We start from the raw sequence: 20,640 nt of genomic DNA, 5'->3' as shown, positions 1-20,640 counted from the left end.
GGGCATGATCTCCATCATCGTCGGCGTAGCGTCAAGGTCAATGGCGCCGTCTCCATGATTGTCCTCCATGTAGCAACTATTACAACTACTTTGAAATACTACTCAACATGAAATTAAAAGACAACCATAAGGCTCCTGCCGGTTGCCACAATACAATAATGATCATCTCATACATATTCATCATCATATTATGGCCATATCACATCACCAAACCCTGCAAAAACAAGTTAGACGCTCTCTAATTTGGTTTGCATATTTTACGTGGTTTAGGGTTTTCGATATAGATCTAATCTACCTACGAACATGAACCACAACGTTGATACTAATGTTGTCAATAGAAGAGTAAATTGAATCTTTACTATAGTAGGAGAGACAGACACCCGCAAAGCCTCTTATGCAATACAATTTGCATGTCGAACGAGGAACAAGTCTCATGAACGCGGTCATGTAAAGTTAGTCCGAGCCGCTTCATCCCACTATGCCATAAAGATGCAAAGTACTCAACTAAAGATAACAAGAGCATCAACGCCCACAAAACCATTGTGTTCTACTCGTGCAACCATCTATGCATAGACACGGCTCTGATACCACTGAATGATAACGTTGCATAGAAAACAAAAAATTTCCTACTGCGAACACGCAATCCAAGCCAAGATGCAATCTAGAAGACGGTAGCAACGAGGGGGTATCGAGTCTCACCCTTGAAGAGATTCCAAAGCCTACAAGATGAGGCTCTTGTTGCTGCGGTAGACGTTCACTTGCCGCTTGCAAAAGCGCGTAGAAGATCTTGATCACGATCGGTTCCGGCGCCACGAACAGGCAGCACCTCCGTACTCGGTCACACGTTCGGTTGTTGATGAAGACGACGTCCACCTCCCGTTCCAGCGGGCAGCGGAAGTAGTAGCTCCTCTTGAATCCGACAACACGACGGCGTGGTGTCGGTGGCGGTGGAGAACTCCGGCGGAACTTCGCTAAAGCACGCGGGAGCTATGGAGGAGAAGGGGGCGGCTAGGGTTTGGGAGGGGTGGCCGGCCACTCAAGGGGGGCGGCCAGGTTGTGGTCTTGGGGTGGCCGGCCCCCTCCCTTGGCCCCTCATTATATAGGTGGATCCCCAAGAGTTGGTGTCCAAGTCTTCGAATAAGACCCGAACCAAAAACCTTCCATAGGAGAGGGAAACCTAGCCAAGCTAGGACTCCCACCAAAAGTGGGAGTTCCACCTCCCATATGGGGGGGTGGCCGGCCCCCTAAGGGGGAGTCCACTTGGGACTCCTCCCCCACTAGGGTTGGCCGGCCATGGAGGTGGAGTCCCATGTGGACTCCACCTTCCTTGGTGGTTTCTTCCGGACTTTTCTAGAACCTTCTAGAACCTTCCATAGAACCTTCCGCGACATTTTAATTCACATAAAATGACATCCTATATATGAATCTTATTCTCCGGACCATTCCGGAACTCCTCGTGATGTCCGGGATCTCATCCGGGACTCCGAACAAATATTCGAACTCCATTCCATATTCAAGTACTACCATTTCAACATCCAACTTTAAGTGTGTCACCCTACGGTTCGTGAACTATGCGGACATGGTTGAGTACTCACTCCGACCAATAACCAATAGCGGGATCTGGAGATCCATAATGGCTCCCACATATTCAACGATGACTTTAGTGATCGAATGAACCATACACATACAATACCAATTCCCTTTGTCTCGCGATATTTTACTTGTCCGAGGTTTGATCTTCGGTATCTCTCTATACCTTGTTCAACCTCGTCTCCTGACAAGTACTCTTTACTCATACCGTGGTATGTGGTCTCTTATGAACTTATTCATATGCTTGCAAGACATTAGACGACATTCCACCGAGAGGGCCCAGAGTATATCTATCCGTCATCGGGATGGACAAATCCCACTGTTAATCCATATGCCTCAACTCATACTTTCCGGATACTTAATACCACCTTTATAGCCACCCATTTACGCAGTGGTGTTTGATGTAATCAAAGTACCTTTCCGGTATAAGTGATTTATATGATCTCATGGTCATAAGGACTAGGTAGCTATGTATTGAAAGCTTATAGCAAATAACTTAATGACGAGATCTTATGCTACGCTTAATTGGGTGTGTCCATTACATCATTCATACAATGATATAACCTTGTTATTAATAACATCCAATGTTCATGATTGTGAAACTAATCATCCATTAATCAACAAGCTAGTTAAGAGGCATACTAGGGACTCTTTGTTGTTTACATATCACACATGTATCAATGTTTCGGTTAATACAATTATAGCAAGGTATATAACCATTTATCATAAACATAAAGATATATAATAACCACTTTTATTATTGCCTCTTGGGCATATCTCCAACAACCGCCTCTTTACCTGCCCTTCCGCCTACAAATAGCCTCCGTCGCGAAACCCCCAGTACCGAGAGCCACGATACGGAAAACCTTGCCGAGACGCCGCCGCCGCCAATCCCATCTCGGGGGATTCGGAGATCTGCTCCGGCACCCTGCCGGAGAGGGGATTCATCTCCCGGAGGACTCTTCACCGCCATGGTCGCCTCCGGAGTGATGAGTGAGTAGTTCACCCCTGGACTATGGGTCCATAGCAGTAGCTAGATGGTTGTCTTCTCCTCATTGTGCTTCATTGTTGGATCTTGTGAGTTGCCTAACATGATCAAGATCATCTATCTGTAATATTATATGTTGTGTTTGTCGGGATCCGATGGATAGAGAATACTATGTTATGTTAATTATCAAGTTATTACCTATGTGTTGTTTATGATCTTGCATGCTCTCCATTATTAGTAGAGGCTGCGGCCAAGTTTTTGCTCTTAACTCCAAGAGGGAGTATTTATGCTCGATAGTGGGTTCATGCCTCCATTAAATGCGGGACGAGTGACGAGAAAATTCTAAGGTTGTGGATGTGCTTGTTGCCACTAGGGATAAAACATTGATGCTATGTCTAAGGATGTAGTTATTGATTACATTACGCACCATACTTAATGCAATTGTACGTTGTTTTGCAACTTAATACTTGGAAGGGGTTCGGATGATAACTCTGAAGGTGGACTTTTTAGGCATAGATGCATGCTTGGATAGCGGTCTATGTACTTTGTCGTAATGCCCAATTAAATCTCACTATATTTATCATGTCATGTATGTGCATTGTTATGCCCTCTCTATTTGTCAATTGCCCGACTGTAATTTGTTCACCCAACATGCTTTTATCTTATGGGAGAGACACCTCCAGTGAACTGTGGACCCCGGTCCTATTCTTTACATCGCATACAATCTACTGTAATACTTGTTTTACTGTTTTATGCAAACAATCATATTCCACACAATACGGTTAATCCTTTGTTACAGCAAGCCGGTGAGATTGACAACCTCACTGTTTCGTTGGGGCAAAGTACTTTGGTTGTGTTGTGCAGGTTCCACGTTGGCGCCGGAATCTACGGTGTTGCGCCGCACTACATCCCGCCGCCATCAACCTTCAACGTGCTTCTTGACTCCTCTCGGTTCGATTAAACCTTGGTTTCTTACTGAGGGAAACTTGCCGCTGTGCGCATCACACCTTCCTCTTGGGGTTCCCAACGGACGTGTCAACTACACGCATCAGCGTACAGGCTTGATAAGCAACCGAGGATCAGCATGTGCTCCTCGTCTTGGGCAGCGGCTGCCATGTCTTCTCGCATAAGCTCGACGAACATCTGCTCCTCCTCTTCGTCCAAGTCCATGGCCGGCGAAGCAAATGGACGAACACCTGACGGGCGTGGTCGAGGCAACCCGAGCCACAAACGACGAGGAGTAGGCCCTCGTCGGAAAACAGGCCGGGGGAGGAGCAGCCAGATAGGCCGTCGTCGAAAGACGGCAGAATATAGGCAGGTGGGGGAGGAGGGGGTGGCGGAATCTGGGCAACAAGCCGGCGGGGTGGTGACGGCGGCGAGAGAGATACGAGGGGTGGGGAAGATTTTGAGCAAGGTGGCGGTGGGGTTCGTGTGTCCAGTCGCCGACAGAGCGGACCCTTCCCCGCTTTTCACTCGTCTGGACTCCCCGATAGATCCCCGGGGGACCGGGGTTGGCGTGGGCTCGCCGGATGGATGAAGGACCAAATCCGGACGAAAACGAGGAACCGGGGGCGCGACTGGGCCGAATTTCGCCGTTCAGATGCAAAAAACGTCGCTCGGGGGCCTCGTCGGGGGGATGAGTGGGGATGCTCTAAGTACCTGGAGCCGGCCGAAGACTGCCGCGCAAGACTTGTTAGGTGGTCAAGAATTTGCCGTTCCAAGTCTAAAGGCGGGTTAGGGGTCAAGGATCTTAGGTAGACAAATATTAGTTTTCTTTGTAAATGGTGGTGGAAGTTAGAGACACAAAGTGGTTTGTGGCAACAAATTGTGAAAGCCAAATACTTGAGAAATAAATCTGTTGCTTTGGTTAAACCTGTGTGCACGATTTCCCTGGTTGGGAGACATGGTTAAAGGTGAAATAGCACTATTTTGTGGGGAGGAAAATCCTAAACAAGGGGGGTCTAGTTAGGTTCTGGATTGACCCATGGTTAAATAATACTCTTCTCTTCGAAACTTTCCTGGCCCATTTCGATATTTGTCAAGGACAGGACTGGACTTTTGAGAAAGTGCTTAATTGCGAGTTTGATGTTCTCTTTAGAAGAAGGTTATTACCTGACATGGTGGTATAGTGGGACTTTATTAAATACAATGCTCTTTCTCGCCCCATGTCAAGTGTCTCGGATGTAGTTACCTAGTGCTTGAGTGCTAATGGTGCATTAATTAAAACCATGTATTAGCACCTCGAGACAAATGTGGCAGGTTCTCGTAACAAATGGATTTGAGAGGCCAAAATTCCTCTAAAAATTAAAAAAATTCTTTGGCAACTTTTCCGACATGCCATCTTGACTAGAGATAACTAAAAAAGCGTAAATGGTCTGGATTTCCTCTCTGTTCTTTCCGTAGTCAACACGAGAGTATAAGTCATTTATTCTTTGAGTGTGCTAATGTCAAGGTGGTTTGGGGGAATTCGGGAGATATTTTGGGAACTACTTTTTGTCCTACTTCCATGTGGCAAAGTGTTGCTTGGTTTTATCTTTTTTATCCATATGGGAGGAAATTTCACACGCTCCTCCTTGCTACCATTTGCTGGGGCATTTGGAATGTCATAAGCAAAATAACTTCTGATGGAGTTGTTGTTCCGTTCCCCTTTGATAATAATTGCTACGATTTGCTCTTTCTTACATTGTTGAACAGGTTTGTACGGGCCTGAGGATGAAGGGAAGATCAAGAGAGGGGCGGATCAAATTCTGCGGCGAGCATCTTCTCTTCACTTCGATGCGGCTGGCGCGGTCCAAAGTGGAGCTCGAGGGAGGACGAGTGCCTCGCCGAGGCATGGAAGGCCGTGAGAAGTGACCCCTTCACCGGCGCCAACCAGAACACCGAGTCCTATTGGAAGAGGGTGAAGACCGCGTTCGATGAGCGTCGGCTACTGGATCTCTACTTCAAGGCACTCACCGCTGATCGCAACGTCTCCACCATGTTTCACAGTTGGCACATGATCCAGCACGCCTGCAACAAGTGGCACGACGTTGTGGAGGAGGTTCGCCGCGTCCACATTAGCGGCACCAACATTGAGGATCACCGTGCATTGCCCTTGATCACCGACGTTTCAACCGTCCGCCGTTTTTTGCAGATGCGCGCCATGAGCACCACCTCCGCAAGGACAACGACGACATCGAGTTCAAGTTCGTGCATGTGTTCACCCGTATCGAGACGTGCGACAAGTGGAAGGAGGTCCGGACTGCCCTAGCCAAGGCCAACGCGCTGTTCGACCCCAACGACGCGCCTACACCGGCTGCTGTTAGCCGGCCCGTCGGGAAGAAGAAAGCCAAGGCAATGAGGGATGCCGCGCTGGCCATCGAGAAGCTCCATTCGTCCATCCTGGCGTGCATCGCTGACGCCACCGCGCAAGCTCCCACGCGGGCGGAGCAAGCCGCAAAGATGGAGGAGGTGGCGTCGGCAAGGTGGGCATCGGTCATGGAGAGGCATGACATCAAGCTCGACCTGATCAAGGCCAACATCCTCGCCAAGAAGTGGAAGGAGGATCTAGCGATCCTGCTCGTCGACACCAGCGGCATGGACGATGACGTCAAGGTGTGGTGCGTCGCGCAGGGCGCCACGATCCTAGCGGAGAGTCGAGCTCCACCCGCGCCCCAGCCCAGGACCGCGACTCCAGCAACGGCTACTACTCCACCAGCCACTGGCGCTACACCATCAACTGCCTCACCGCCATCACCGATCGCTACGCCGATGACACCCACACCATGGTCCCCGATTCCCCGACTGAGGAAATCGCTTTTTTTTGAAACGAGGCAGCCTTTCATTGATATAGGAGAAAAGAGTTGGCCCATTTATGAGGAAAATAGGCCGAAAAACCGTTACAACATGACACCACACGCCAGCCCCGAGGCTGCGCTCCACACGGGTCGACGACCAGCCAGGTCGACACCACACCTCAACGCAACAGGCGGAGGCGAAAGACCGGAGCCACCGCTCCAACTACCACGCCGGCCCCGAGGCCACGCCCCGCCTGGCCGAAGACGAACCCGCCTCCGCCGAAACCACCAAAACACTCCACAAGTCCCATTGTCCGGTGGACATCCAAAGCGAGGCCCCAAGAGGCAAAACGACGCAAGAGCGCCGTCCACGCCCGATCCCGCGAGGGATCTAGGGTTTCCCCCGGAGAGCCCGAGCGGAGAACAAGAAACACCCGCTTCGAAGACACCTTCAAGAAGTATGCGGCGCCCACAGGCGTCAACGTCGTCGGTCCTGGCCGGCCACCAAGACAGAGCTTTCACCCAGCGAAGAGTTCCAAGACCTCGCGCCCGCCAACAAGGACCGGCACAAACCACCACCTGCAGCCGCTGAGCAACCTCTGGCCCACCTGTAGCCGCCGACGCGCAGAGGGCAGCACAGCCCGAAGCTAACGGAGTACAGCCGAAGATCACCGTGGGCGCCGCCGGAACGCCACATAGAGGGGACGCCGACCAACACCGGCACGGGGCTCGAGGACGAACGCTGAAAACCGCAGACAAGAACTCCCCGCACCACCCGAAGCCGCCACCGCACTGCCATCCCGGCGCCAGACCATGGCCAGCACCGCGCCACCCCAGTGCCATGACGGAGACGCCGCCAACGCCAACAGCGGCCATGGCCCGCATGGCCCGACTGGCCCAGATCGGGGCCCGCCCATCGCCGCAGCCTCCCGAAGCAGCACCGCCGCCATGGCCTCCGGCAGGCTCCTCCGCCGTGGCCACCCACAGGCCCCTCCGCCGCGGCCTCCACCGCCGCGGCCTCCCGCTGCAGCCCGTCGCCGCGGCCATCCGATGAAGCACCACCGCCGCGTCCACCCGAAGCAGCTCCGCGGCCGCGGCCGCCCGAAGCAGTGCTGCCGCCGCGGCCTCCCGAAGCAGCCCCGCCGGGCCGACACCGGCCGCCGCGAGCCAGCCCGTAACCTCCGCTGCCGCCTGCAGCGCCCCCGCGCCGGGGAAACGCGAGGGAAAAAGATGAGGCGGAGAAACAACCGCCCCGCCGCCACCATCCTTGAGGCGCGCACGGCTTCACCGGCGTCCCCTCCGGCGGCGGCGAAGCGGGGGAGGGAGAGGGAGGGCCTAGTGGCGGCGCTAGGGTTTCTCCCCCGAGCCGCCAGAGGAGCGACGCGAGGAAGCAAAAAACCGAGTATATGAGATAAAGGGCAATTGAGGAAATCGCTTGATTCCCGCGTTGTCGGTCGGCCTGCATGCCCCTTTTTTGGTTCGCTAGACATTTCAATGCCTCGATTTGCGACGATGTGTTCGTCGAGACTTTCACTTATGACGATGTGTATCGTCGAGACAATGATCCTTTTGGGCGTGAAATATTATCGGCCTATGTTTTTAAGTTTCGAATTTGGGGGCGAGCATTTAGGGGGTGCGGCTAGGCGCCGGTGCCTCCTATTTACTGGTTACGCGCCGACACCCTTCCATACGATCAGGCGCCGGACGCCGTATGGGGGACGAGTGGAGATGCTCTCATTCAGTCTTTTGCCTTTCTTGTTTCCTTAGCTTTGTTTGTGATAAAACTGAACAGATGCTGTGTGTTTCAGTTATGTGATGTAATGAAAATGGGGAAAGATGTCCCAGTTGGAAAAAGAATACTACTATGTACGAATTCGTTGGTTGGGTTTCCTGCTTCTCGTTGACATCCGCTCCACGTCCGCACGCTTGCGGTTGTTACTTTTTGTGTCAACACGAATTCGTTGGTTGGCTGACATCCAACCAGATCGATGGATTCGACTGGAGCGATGGAGCGAGAGAGAGATAGAAAAAAAAAAAACGCCCCTTCTCCGGCCGTTGCAGTTGGCCAGGCTCCAGCGGCCGTCACCGATCAACGTATTACTGTATTAGGATTGCCGATTCGAGAGAGAGCTCGTTTATGGCCATGGAGGAATTATGCGTGATGTCCTCTATTCGATTATCACGATTTAGCACGACTGCTCTTCTAGCCTACTCTAGATCGTTCCCTCACCGTTTACACAGGCGCTTGATATTTCTGTCATCTTATAAATATCACCATTTGGATTAAGTTCAAGACCGAGCACACAGTAGCAGAGACAGAAACCGTGAGTTGGGTGGGTGCCAAAGGGTCTGGGGAGTTGAAATCGAGAGCGAGCGAGCGAGCGCGAGGGAGAAGCCTCCCGCCCACCTCGCCGGCGGCCTGCCACCGGCGGTGCTGCTGGTGGGTGTGGGTGGGCGGGATGCCCCTCGCCTTCTTCGTCGCCGTCTACTCCTCCTGCTCCCAGTACGTGCATGCGCGCCACCTCCGTTTTCTCCCCTGCTTCGTGTCCACCCTCCTGATGCTGGTGTTCGTTGGTTGGATTTCCTGCAGCACCGGTGAGCGGGATGGACGCGGATGGCGACGAGGTCCTCTGAGCGCTCTCGAGCTTCCTCCCCGTCCCGGTAAGCACAACCACCTCCCAGTACGTGCATGCGCGCCACCTCCGTTTTCTCCCCTGCTTCGTGTCCACCCTCCTGATGCTGGTGTTCGTTGGTTGGATTTCCTGCAGCACCGGTGAGCGGGATGGACGCGGATGGCGACGAGGTCCTCTGAGCGCTCTCGAGCTTCCTCCCCGTCCCGGTAAGCACAACCACCTCCCACCGATCGAGCCCCTATGGCGACGAACCACATCCCACTCAAATTGCCATAGCCTGTAGGTGCCACAAACTTCTTGCAACACAACCAAACCCTGAGCTAGGCCATAATTACTTCTACTACTTGGAGGGGATTGATTTTCCGGGTCTAGTTCAAGATCCCGGAAAAAATCCCCAATTGTTCGTTTACCAAGCCGGTTTTGGGTGGGATAATCCCAAGATATGGCCCACAGAACCTCCTCCTTGTTGTGCAAATTAAAAACACTCCACCATACCAGTGGATTGAGATGGAACATTATTTGAGGGGATTGGGTGAACCGAATGGTTTCACCAAATCCCTCCAATCTGATATCCCCTTGGGGATTGGCTCCCACTGAGCTCCTATGCCGTGAGTTAATGGGAATGCTTGGCTCCCTTGGCTTGCCCTGCCTACATTTGCTAAGGGCAAAGTAAATCAAAAAGAAGTGCTTGTGCACTTAAATTGCCCAACCGTGAGTTAATGGGAATTCTTGGTTCCCTTGGCTAGCTCTGCCTACATTTGCTAAGGGCAAAGCAAATAAAAAAGAAGTGCTTGTGCACTTAAATTTCCCAACCGTGAGTTAATGGGAATGCTTGGTTCCGTTGGCTAGCCTTGCCTATGTTTGCTAAGGGCAAAGCAAATGAAAAAAGTACTTGTGTACTTTTCCCTGAAAGTACGGATCATATGGTCCATGGTCGGTGGAAAGCTGATCCTTGTTCTTGGAGTATCTCTCCACAAAAGCAAGAAGTTTGGCTCACTTGTGCAAGGCATGAGCCTTGCTCGTGGAGGATTACTATCCTTGAAGCAGTCTTTTCATAATTAAGTCTACTCAAGTGGCAAGACAATCCTTGCTATTGGAGGAGAGCAAGTTTTGCTCTCCCTCAAAATATAGTATTGCCTTGCTCCATTTTACCAAAGATTTATTTTGCTCCTCAAAATTAATTAATTACTTGATGAATTTATCTAAAAGCAAGACTAAGCTACGGGTAAGGTGATTCTTGCTAGTGGGGGAGAGCAAATTTTGAGGAGCAAAATAAATCAAGGAAATCTTTGCTCATTTAAGATATTCAAAGGGCAAGGCAATCCTTGCTATTGGAGGAGAGCAAATTTTGCTCTCTCTCAAAACCAAGGATTGCACTGCTCATTTTACCAAAGAGCATGTTTTGCTCCTCGAAATAAATTAATTACTTGATGAATTTATCTGAAAGCAAGGCTAAGCTATGGGTAGGTGATCCTTGCTAGTGGTGGAAAGCCAAATGGCTCTCCCTCGAAAACAAGGAAATCTTTGCTCATTTATAATATTCAAAGGGCAAGGCAATCTTTGCTAGTGGAAGAGAGCAAATTTTGCTCTCCCTCACAAGCAAGTATTGCCTTGCTCACTTTGCGCAACATTGAGGCTATGCAAAGGGCATGTCAGATTCTTGCTAGTGAGAAAGCAAAGTGGTTGATCTAACTTTTCTTGTTGGAGTTACTTTGCTCAAAGTTCAAGAATCAGTGTGCTTAGCCTTACCCATAGCTTAGCCTTGCTTTCAGATAAAATGGAGGGTGGGTGGGTAACTCTGCCTATGCTATGCATAGCCGGTCCCAAGCCCGGAAAAAAGAGGAGGGACCAAAACCATCCAATTAAGGGGAGATGTGGATTTTATTAAAAAAATATGCTGATTGTGCTTTTTAGAATGTAAAGGGCCTAGGAAGAACAAAACTCTAGACTGGAAGTGATTAATAAAACATAAATCACTTAGGAGATGGAAAAAAGAACTCCCTTGTTTCTAGCTAGAATTCTCTCCCAGTGAGCTTCTGCTTTCATCATTCCCTTGTACACATTTTGGTCCTTTAAGAGTGTAGTTTGTCCCTGGGTGATAATCAAATGGAGATTGGGTTTTGATAAATGACTGCAGCTTGGTGAGCATTTGAGAGCATAATGTGCAAATCATAGTAGTGTTTAAAGAATAGTGTTCGACCTGAACCATAAAAAAGATAGGTGGAAAGGTTGGCTACAGCCTCTAGAGGCCACCTCCCGCACCACACCTGAGAGTCTGGGGTGTGCCCACCTCCTTTCCTTGGTTTTATTATTTACTTCTTTTCTGTATTCACAGTTGGATGCTGATGTGCCTGAAACAGGGGATTGGTGCATAATACTTGGTTTAAATGAGACCTATTTTCGATCATAGGGTGGTTGTAGGCATACTTGGATTATAGGTTACAGCTGTTATGATCGGTAATGTATCACTTTAGATTGCTGCAATATCTTAGTATTGGCTGGAGCTAATTAAAGTTGTTGAGCAGAGATTGGGAATTATATGGCCAAATTTTTATCTCGTCCTAGAGGGCTCTGTGTGACCTACTACTTCCGTAGTTACTGTGTTTATGCATATTCATCCGCTGATCTGCAATATGCAAGTTTGATTGCAGCGACATTGGAGATGCTGATGTTCTTGCATGCCAATTTGCATAGATGTATGCCGTTTTTTTCCCATTTGAACACCTGCTTGTGTGCTGCTTTGGTGATGAGAGCATTAATATATGTAGTAAAACAATTTGCTCTCAAGGAAATAGTGTACTAGGATCCTTGCCCGTGACCACGTTTGTCATTTGAGGCACACATGTCCCTTGAAGGATTAACTTACTGTTCGTAAGCTCTAACTTTAATGGGGTTCTTACTTTATACATATCTGTATATGTTTACAATAAACAATCAGTTTCTTCATCTTATACCAATTTGGAGCTAAGTTGCTGGTGTTTTCTATACATGAAAGCTTTCTTGAACGACTCGTGAGGTTCTCTTAAGTTCTGATAACTCTTATGCAGTGTTATTCCATAAATTTTTTGGGTGAGTATTGGTCCTGCTACTGTTTATTTTCCTTCTATATTTTGATGTTCTTGTGTTACTACGCATCACAAAGTAATATAAGTATATAGCACACAGATCTGGTATTTGTTGATTTTATTCCTGGAGCGAGCAACGTCACATTTGTTGAATTGGGAAATGTTTCAACAAATATCTTTTGCATGATGATGTAGCTAGTTCTAACCTTTTGTACAAGATCTCTACATATTAATGTAGATTGGGTTTCACATTACCTACTATATGGGAGGATTTTTATGTACTACTGTTATCAAATTATTTTCTAATTGAGCAGCTCTTGAGAGGCTGGTGGAGCATAGGATAGCTGGCTGTCGTGTTATCGCCGATGACTGGATTAGTAGGTAATGTTATCATTTTATTTTAGGAAACAGACTGCTTGCGATATTCAACTGGGGATGCTTGTGATATATGCATTCTGTAGTCAAACTGCATGTATAGAGAACATAGATGGATGTGACTCTAGTTTCCTTGTCATCTACTCCTTATGTTCCATAATTCTTGTTGTGGTTTTATTTGAAATTTTGAAATGCAATCACGACAAGAATTATGGAACAGAGGGAGTACATTTCTTGAGGTGCAAATCACCATACTCTTGTACTGGTAATTTTATTTTGAACTTCTTGAACTGTTATTCTCCCAGAATGCTATTTGTAAAATAAATGAGAATAGGTAGGATGAGCAACCTATATTCTTAAAAAAGAAAAAGAGTGGCAACTTCCTGAACAACCACAACCTTGTACTTAAACTCGAGGGTACATAGATGTGCCTGGAAATAATTTATATAGAAGGGAGCATATATGGATTAAACTCCTTTCTTCGTTGGCTCCTCTTATGTTGTTGGCAGTGGCAGATTTCATGTACCAGACATGTTGTAACAAAGCAAAGTTTCACAAGATTGATATAAATTCATGTGCAGCTCTGACTCTGAGTTGTTGATATTGTCGAATGAATATAAGTTATGAAAGCATGCACATCTCTTAACCTTCAGGAAATGGACAGCTGAAGCTATTTCTTGAGGTGTACAGCACTTGCAAGGATCTTTTTTGAAAGGCTTGGTTCTGAAAAGAGAAGCTCCTCCTATAGCTTAATCAAAGCTCTTAATTACGCAAAAAAAAAGAGAGAAAAGAAAGGGCTAATGCTGGAGTTCCAGATAACTGTAGTCTTGTATCGGTGCTGTAAATCTAGGCCGCGGGGTTTTAAGATTGCCAAAATATCATTCTATGATCCTGAAAGCTCGTGGTCTTAGCCCAAATAACAGCCAAATCACATAAATATAAGCTACATCAGTGTGTGATCCTGGCCAGGGTGTATATGGATCCAGCTCCAAGGTGAGTGTGCCTCCGGCTTCTTCCTAATCCAACATTAGAGGCCAAGAGAGCTGATGCAGCTCAAGCAGAAGCTGACACAATGGATACAGCTGTGCTGGCCATTTTCTCAGACCTAGATATATAAATGGAAGGAGCAAGCCGTAGTCCATTATGGTACTCATTTCTGCAAGCTTTAAAGGTTTGATGTTTCCACTTTTAACCATATTTCGAGAAAAGAAAACTCAATAGCATACAAATGAACATATATCCACGTTCATACCGCAATCATGCATCACTCTTTCCAGTAACTAATCAAATGCTTACATAACTAGCTAAGCTAAAATGCCACAGCCCATACAAACACAATAGTATATTCTACACTGCTTTCAAGATGACAACAAAACCATCAATTAATGGGAAAACATACACTGCTAGTAGATGGCAAGCGAGAGAGTTGCAATGTATCGTGTAGGATTAAAAACATATGACCAGCCGTGGTTCTCTTCACCATGTGATGGAGAACTAAAGCACGTGGACTGTGGGGTGACCCATGGGTGGCAATGCCGTGACTGCGAGACAATCCAAAGTTCCAAACGTTCTTGACTGAAAAGGTTCCACATGAGTGCATTTCCTTAGAAGAAGACAATGTTCTCGTCTGCGGTAATGGTGAGAGCCAGACATTAGCTGAAAACGTCCATATATGTTGGAATCTGTCTGTCTTGAAACATCAAGAAACGTCTATGGAGAGAGCTACCAGGGCTTCAAGTAATGCGGACCTGACATTGCAAGTTGGAACGTGTTGAGATCCTTCATGAGTAGCAATGTTGTTCATTACATCAGTGGGAAACGTTACCTGGAGTATTACTTCACAGTGTATTTCTATCAGAGCAAGCGCAGTACCGTATACCTACCTCCCTTCTTCATCCAGAGGCAGCCTGGGCAACATTCTGTAAATGCGCCCAGCGAAACAGCTTTAATCATCAACATTGCAGTCGCAGATTACAGCTGCATCATTCAGCAAATGTATCTAAGTAAGGTTGCCCAATAGTAGTTCGAGACATACTACCACTCACATGTTTGTCAGAAAAATTGGCCTGTACGGGGGAATGTGAGTGCCAGCTCGGAGAACCTGGGGCCATCAAAAACACACTCGTTGTGTTGCTTCCAGATCATTCAGGGTATCAGCAGCGTGGCAGTGGTGAGCCCCTTGCGCAAGGGCTTGGGAGATGCCTATCTCAGCGGAAGCAGCGGCTTCTCGCAGCGCAGTTTCAAGCAACTCAACTTTAAGTTCCAGTTCTCGAACTTTGTTGTCACTTTGATTATTTGAAATGTGTATTGGCACCTGGGCTTGCATTACACACTATCAGTGCTTTCCTTAGTGTCATGAGCGATAAGTTATCTTTGGAATCAACTTCCTTCACTTCTTCCTTCTAGGACTCGACTTTCTCATTTATGGCACTTCCATTAACATCTGGAACTCTCATACTGAACCTCATATCCTTTGCTCTATCACTAGTTAAAGTGCTATAAGTTCTGTCGCCAAATTGCCTTTGGTTGGAGTTAGTCATACCATAAGAGCCAGTTCTGAGAGCATTGTGTCATTGTGTGGTGGAAGAGTGGAGATTGTTCTCTGGGTGAATCTGATCAAAGAGACACGGTCCCTGAATGGATGCTTGCCTTTTGAATTTGAATCAGATGCTTTTAAGCTTCTTCACTCCTCACTTTTGTACTGGAAGAGGGCACTTCGCGCTGGGAATCCAGTGATGAGCTGGTGCCTTCATGACCAACTACCCTGACATCCTTCCCCTGGAAATTTTGAAGCTAAATTTATATACCAAATAAGAAAATTCCATTCCCCGCAAAAATAAATAAGAAGGTAACATACTAATTGGAGATAAGTGAACAACAGAGCTGAACTACATCATCACTGTTCTTACAGAAAGTAATAACTTGGTGTTTACGTACAACAACTATGATTTGACTTCAGATTAATGGTGTGTACGAAATCAAGGAATAGATACTCCTTTTTGTATATCAATCAGTCAAACTTTGTAAACTAATGGAAACACATGATGGTAGTAACTCCCTATGCCATACCCAAGTGCTTCCATTTTTTGCATTTCTATTGGAAGGGAAGTTTTCTTCACTCAAGTTTAAAAAAAAGGGAACTTTTCAAACTAAGATGTTTACAGACAACAGTCTATCAACATCTTAAGAAGAATATCTGTATTAGGTATTTACCTGGAGAGAGTCCTGACATCTATTACTACCTGTGTGCACATTCCCATCTGAGCGGTACGGATATGGAGTTTCTTCCTCATCGTCATCAGTGAAGGAAGCAAACCCATAGTCCTCACTCATTGTAGGTTCCCCATTTCTGATGTTGATGGTGGTTGAGGCTTGGGGCACGTTAAGAGATGCTTTGTCGGTATGAATTGGGATGGACTGTCCTTGTTCCACATAAATAAGCCAAACAAACATCCGGAGCAAGACCAATCATCAGATACTGGACTGTATACAGACTGGCTGCATATAACACAACACAGCCTCAATGTGTTGCTAACGGTGTCTGGCGGCACATGCTGAAGTGGTGGGCAGGGCGGATCCAAAATATGGTTCCGGTCAGACTATGCAAAGAAAGCTAGACCCTGAAGTTCCTTTGCAGCCTCATGCTGTTTAAATTGGAATATTTTGCCATCTCAAGGATGCTGGATGGAAAACAGAGAACCTTGCCCAGCATGCTCTGCATGGCAGTTCTGTTCTTCTGAATTACCAGTGCTGATACTTCACAATGATTTGAGAAGGGATGAACCCTCAACGCAGCGCAAGCTAGTCTTCGATAGGATCCACAACAATATGCATATGATCAAACAGTTTGTCCAACATCTCGTATATCTCATTTGCCTCACAGTGAGACGTGTCGTCAGCAACAAATATGTGCTTTGCACTCCGCACCTCGATCCAACTACAAGCTTGTTCCTTCCTCAGACCCTTCCCCTTCATAAGCGCCCTGACACGGCGAGCATCATCCCACTGACCTGCCGCTGCATAAATGTTTGCCAACATGACATACCGACCACTGTTCCCAGGCTCCAACTGGAAAAGGGACTCTGCCACTTTCTCAGCAATCTCGATATTGCCATGAACACGGCATGCACCAAGAAGTGCCCCCCAGGATCCAGCTGTACCTGGACCGACCCTGGACGACAAGCCTTTGATGAACTCGCTTGCTTCTTCCAGCTGACGGTTCCGACCAAGGGCATCTATGAAGGAGGCATAGTGTTCAGCCCTTGGTTCAACCCCATGGTGCTGCATTGATTCAAGAATCCGACGGCCATCGGCGACTAGACCGGCGTGACTGCAAGATGTTAGGACAGCCAGAAAAGTGACATAGGTCGGCTGCACTTGAGCTTCAAGCATCCTCTTGAACACAGCAAGCGACCGCTTCCCCTGGCCATTGTGCGAGAACCCTGTCACCATGGAGTTCCAGGAGATGAAGTCCCTCTGAGGCATACGCTCGAACACTGCCGTGGCAGTCGCCATGTCACCGCACTTGGAGTACATGTCAACGAGGGCATTGTGGATGAAGATATTGAAAGGGTCTGAACCGATGCAGTGGCGCAAGATGAAGCCGTGCACTTCCTTCCCTCGCGTAGCAAGCCCGAGCTTGGCGCACGCACCGAGAGATGACACCAGAGCAAAGGGTGTCGGTGCCATCCCCTCAGCCAGCATCTGCTCAAAGAGTTCCAGAGCAGCGTCCTCCTCCCCATTCTGCTCGTGCCCAGAGATGAGTGCCGTCCATGCGATACTGTCCTGCTCTGGCATCATGCCAAACACCTGCACCGCCTCGTCGAGCCTCTTGGCGCGGCAGTACCCTGCGATCATCGACGTCCAAGAGACCGTGTCCCGGATGCCCATCTGGTTGAACAGCATCCTAGCGTCCTCCATCCTCGCGGTCTTGCTGTAGGCGTCCAGCATAGCGTTGGCCATGATGACCGTCACCTCCACCCCTGACGCTACTACGGCGCCGTGCAGCTGTTGGAGCGGCCTCACGGCGCCCATCCCAGCGCATGCGCTCGCGGCGCTGACAACTGCGAAACTGTCGAAGGCCACCTCGGGCCCCAGGCACCTGTCCCTGGCCATCCGGGCGAACACACGGAGCGCGTCCCCCTGCCGGCCGTGCCGCGCGAGGGCCGAGATGACGGTGTTGTAGGAGACGGCGTTGCGGGAGGAGGCAGGCATGACGTCGAGCAGGTGGAGGGCGTCGGGGAGGGTGGCGGGGCCGCGGGAGAGCGCGGCGAGGAGGTTGTTGTAGGAGTGCGCGTTCCTGTGCGGGAGATCCTGGAAGGCCGCGCGGGAGGCGGCCGGCGAGGGGAGCGCGGCGTAGAGCTCGACGAGGCGGTTGGAGAGGAGGGTGTGGTGGGTGAGCGCCGTCTTGACGAGGAGCGCGTGCGCGGCGCCGCCGAGGCGGCGGACGTCGCCGACGGCGATGGCGCGCTCGATGAGGGGGAGCACCGTCGCTACGGCGACGCCGGGGAGGGCGGCAGGCGTAGGAGCGGGGAGGCATGGCGGCCGGCGGGAGGCGCGCGGCGGCGGGAGACGGCGCATGCGAGAAGCAGTGAGCAACGGACACTCTTGGGCCGGCCCATACCCACTGCAGCCTTTCTTAGGGAAGCCCATATACGACGGGAACGCCCATAGCTAGGGAAGCGCCGCGCCCAGTTGTTGTTTTTTTTGTTTCCGGTTTTTCTCTATTCTACACTACTTAAAAAGGAGGAACATGTTCCCTATTCTGTCCATCCCTCACTACGACCAACCTTTCGTCGTTCCGTCTGGGCCAACATGGGCCGCCTGGGCCGCGCCAAACTGGGAGACACACAAATCCGTCGTGCAGTCCTGCCTCGCATCCCTCACCATGCCAAAACCTATACACCGACCAGGTCGGTGGCTACCGGCCACCGCACACCCCCTGGTCGGGTATGGGCCAGGCCCATTTGGGTCAGTTTAGCCTGTGCAGTTCGTTTTTGCTTTTTTTTTCTTTTCTAGTTTCTAGTTTCTTTTCCTGTTTTCTGTTTTCTTTTCTTTTTTCTGTTTTCGATTTTGTTTATATTTTTTTAGATTCGAAAATTTTAATTTTTAAAAATTGTTCAAATTGAAAAAAAATGTTCAAATTTGAAAACCGTTCAAATCTAAAAACCATTCAAATTTGAAAACCATTCAAATTTAAAAACCGTTCACATATGAAATTTGTTCAAATTCAAAAATTGTTTAAAATTTTGAAATGTTCAAATTTAAAATTTGTTCAAATTTTAAAAATGTTCAAATGTAAATTTTGTTCAAATTTAAAATTTGTTCACATCGAAAATTGTTCAAATCCAAAAATTGTTCATATAAAAAAATAAAAAACTAGAAAATAATGCTTTCAATTTTTCGAAAATATACAAATTTTGGAAGAAAAAAATCCGAAAAAATTTCACATTGGCATTTTAAATTTTAAAAAAAGAAAAGAAATAAAACAGCAGAAAAGGAAAAACAGAAAAAACGAAAACAAACGTCACTGGGCAGTCCCAACAGGCACCCTGGGGGTGCGGTGCCTGGTCCGCACCGACCAGGGTGGTGTATAGCACCTCCCGCCTCGCCAAAACCTATACACCGACCAGGTCGGTGGCTACCGGCCACCGCACACCCCCTGGTCGGGTATGGGCCGAGCCCATTTGGGTCGGCTTAGCTTTGTGCGATTCGTTTTTGCTTTTTTTTTTCTTTTCTAGTTTCTTTTTATGTTTTCTGTTTTCTTTTCTTTTTTCTGTTTTCGATTTTGTTTATATTTTTTTAGATTTGAAAATTTTAATTTTTAAAAATTGTTCAAATTGAAAAAAAATATTCAAATTTGAAAACCGTTCAAATCTAAAAACCATTCAAATTTGAAAACCATTCAAATTTAAAAACCGTTCACATATGAAATATGTTCAAATTCAAAAATTGTTTAAAATTTTGAAATGTTCAAATTTAAAATTTGTTCAAATTTTAAAAATGTTCAAATGTAAATTTTGTTCAAATTTAAAATTTGTTCACATCGAAAATTGTTCAAATCCAAAAATTGTTCATATAAAAAAATAAAAAACTAGAAAATAATGCTTTCAATTTTTCGAAAATATACAAATTTTGGAAGAAAAAAATCCGAAAAAATTTCACATTGGCATTTTAAATTTTTAAAAAAGAAAAGAAATAAAACAGACGAGAAAAGGAAAAACGAAAAAACGAAAACAAACGTCACTGGGCCGGCCCAACAGCCACCCTGGGGGGTGCGGTGCCTGGTCCGCACCGACCAGGGTGGTGTATAGCACCTCCCGCCTCGCCAAAACCTATACACCGACCAGGTCGGTGGCTACCGGCCACCGCACACCCCCTGGTTGGGTATGGGCCAGGCCCATTTGGGTCAGTTTAGCCTGTGCAGTTCGTTTTTGCTTTTTTTTTCTTTTCTAGTTTCTTTTTCTGTTTTCTGTTTTCTTTTCTTTTTTCTGTTTTCGATTTTGTTTATATTTTTTTAGATTCAAAAATTTTAATTTTTAAAAATTGTTCAAATTGAAAAAAAATGTTCAAATTTGAAAACCGTTCAAATCTAAAAACCATTCAAATTTGAAAACCATTCAAATTTGAAAACCATTCAAATTTAAAAACCGTTCACATATGAAATTTGTTCAAATTCAAAAATTGTTTAAAATTTTGAAATGTTCAAATTTAAAATTTGTTCAAATTTTAAAAATGTTCAAATGTAAATTTTGTTCAAATTTAAAATTTGTTCACATCGAAAATTGTTCAAATCCAAAAATTGTTCATATAAAAAAATAAAAAACTAGAAAATAATGCTTTCAATTTTTCGAAAATATACAAATTTTGGAAGAAAAAAATCCGAAAAAATTTCACATTGGCATTTTAAATTTTTAAAAAAGAAAAGAAATAAAACAGCAGAAAAGGAAAAACAGAAAAAACGAAAACAAACGTCACTGGGCCGGCCCAACAGGCACCCTGGGGGGTGCGGTGCCTGGTCCGCACCGACCAGGGTGGTGTATAGCACCTCCCGCCTCGCCAAAACCTATACACCGACCAGGTCGGTGGCTACCGGCCACCGCACACCCCCTGGTCGGGTATGGGCCAGGCCCATTTGGGTCAGTTTAGCCTGTGCAGTTCGTTTTTGCTTTTTTTTTCTTTTCTAGTTTCTTTTTCTGTTTTCTGTTTTCTTT

At 47.2% G+C, this 20,640-nt stretch overlaps 1 protein-coding gene and 1 long non-coding RNA gene across 2 annotated transcripts; both read right to left on the bottom strand.

Annotated features, from left to right (window-relative positions):
• Window positions 1–13,741: 13,741 nt before the first annotated feature.
• Window positions 13,742–14,969, bottom strand: LOC124655212. The gene is made up of 3 exons (XR_006988604.1): window positions 14,473–14,969; window positions 14,253–14,346; window positions 13,742–14,175 (listed from the first exon to the last, which is right to left on the bottom strand). It is a non-coding gene; the product is annotated as an uncharacterized LOC124655212 (long non-coding RNA).
• A 10-nt stretch (window positions 14,970–14,979) lies between these two features.
• On the bottom strand, window positions 14,980–18,007 carry LOC124655211 (pentatricopeptide repeat-containing protein At2g13600-like). The gene is made up of 2 exons (XM_047194143.1): window positions 15,641–18,007; window positions 14,980–15,205 (listed from the first exon to the last, which is right to left on the bottom strand). Exon 1 carries the CDS (start codon window positions 18,005–18,007, stop codon window positions 16,229–16,231), a length of 1,779 nt encoding a protein of 592 aa, XP_047050099.1. The 3' UTR covers window positions 14,980–15,205; window positions 15,641–16,228.
• Between the last annotated feature and the right edge of the window lie 2,633 nt (window positions 18,008–20,640).

This window comes from Lolium rigidum, chromosome 5 (assembly GCF_022539505.1).
Source record: "Lolium rigidum isolate FL_2022 chromosome 5, APGP_CSIRO_Lrig_0.1, whole genome shotgun sequence".
Taxonomy (NCBI): domain Eukaryota; kingdom Viridiplantae; phylum Streptophyta; class Magnoliopsida; order Poales; family Poaceae; genus Lolium; species Lolium rigidum.
The sequence above is the reverse complement of the archived record's forward strand: the minus strand, read 5'-3'. Positions and strand labels throughout refer to the sequence as shown.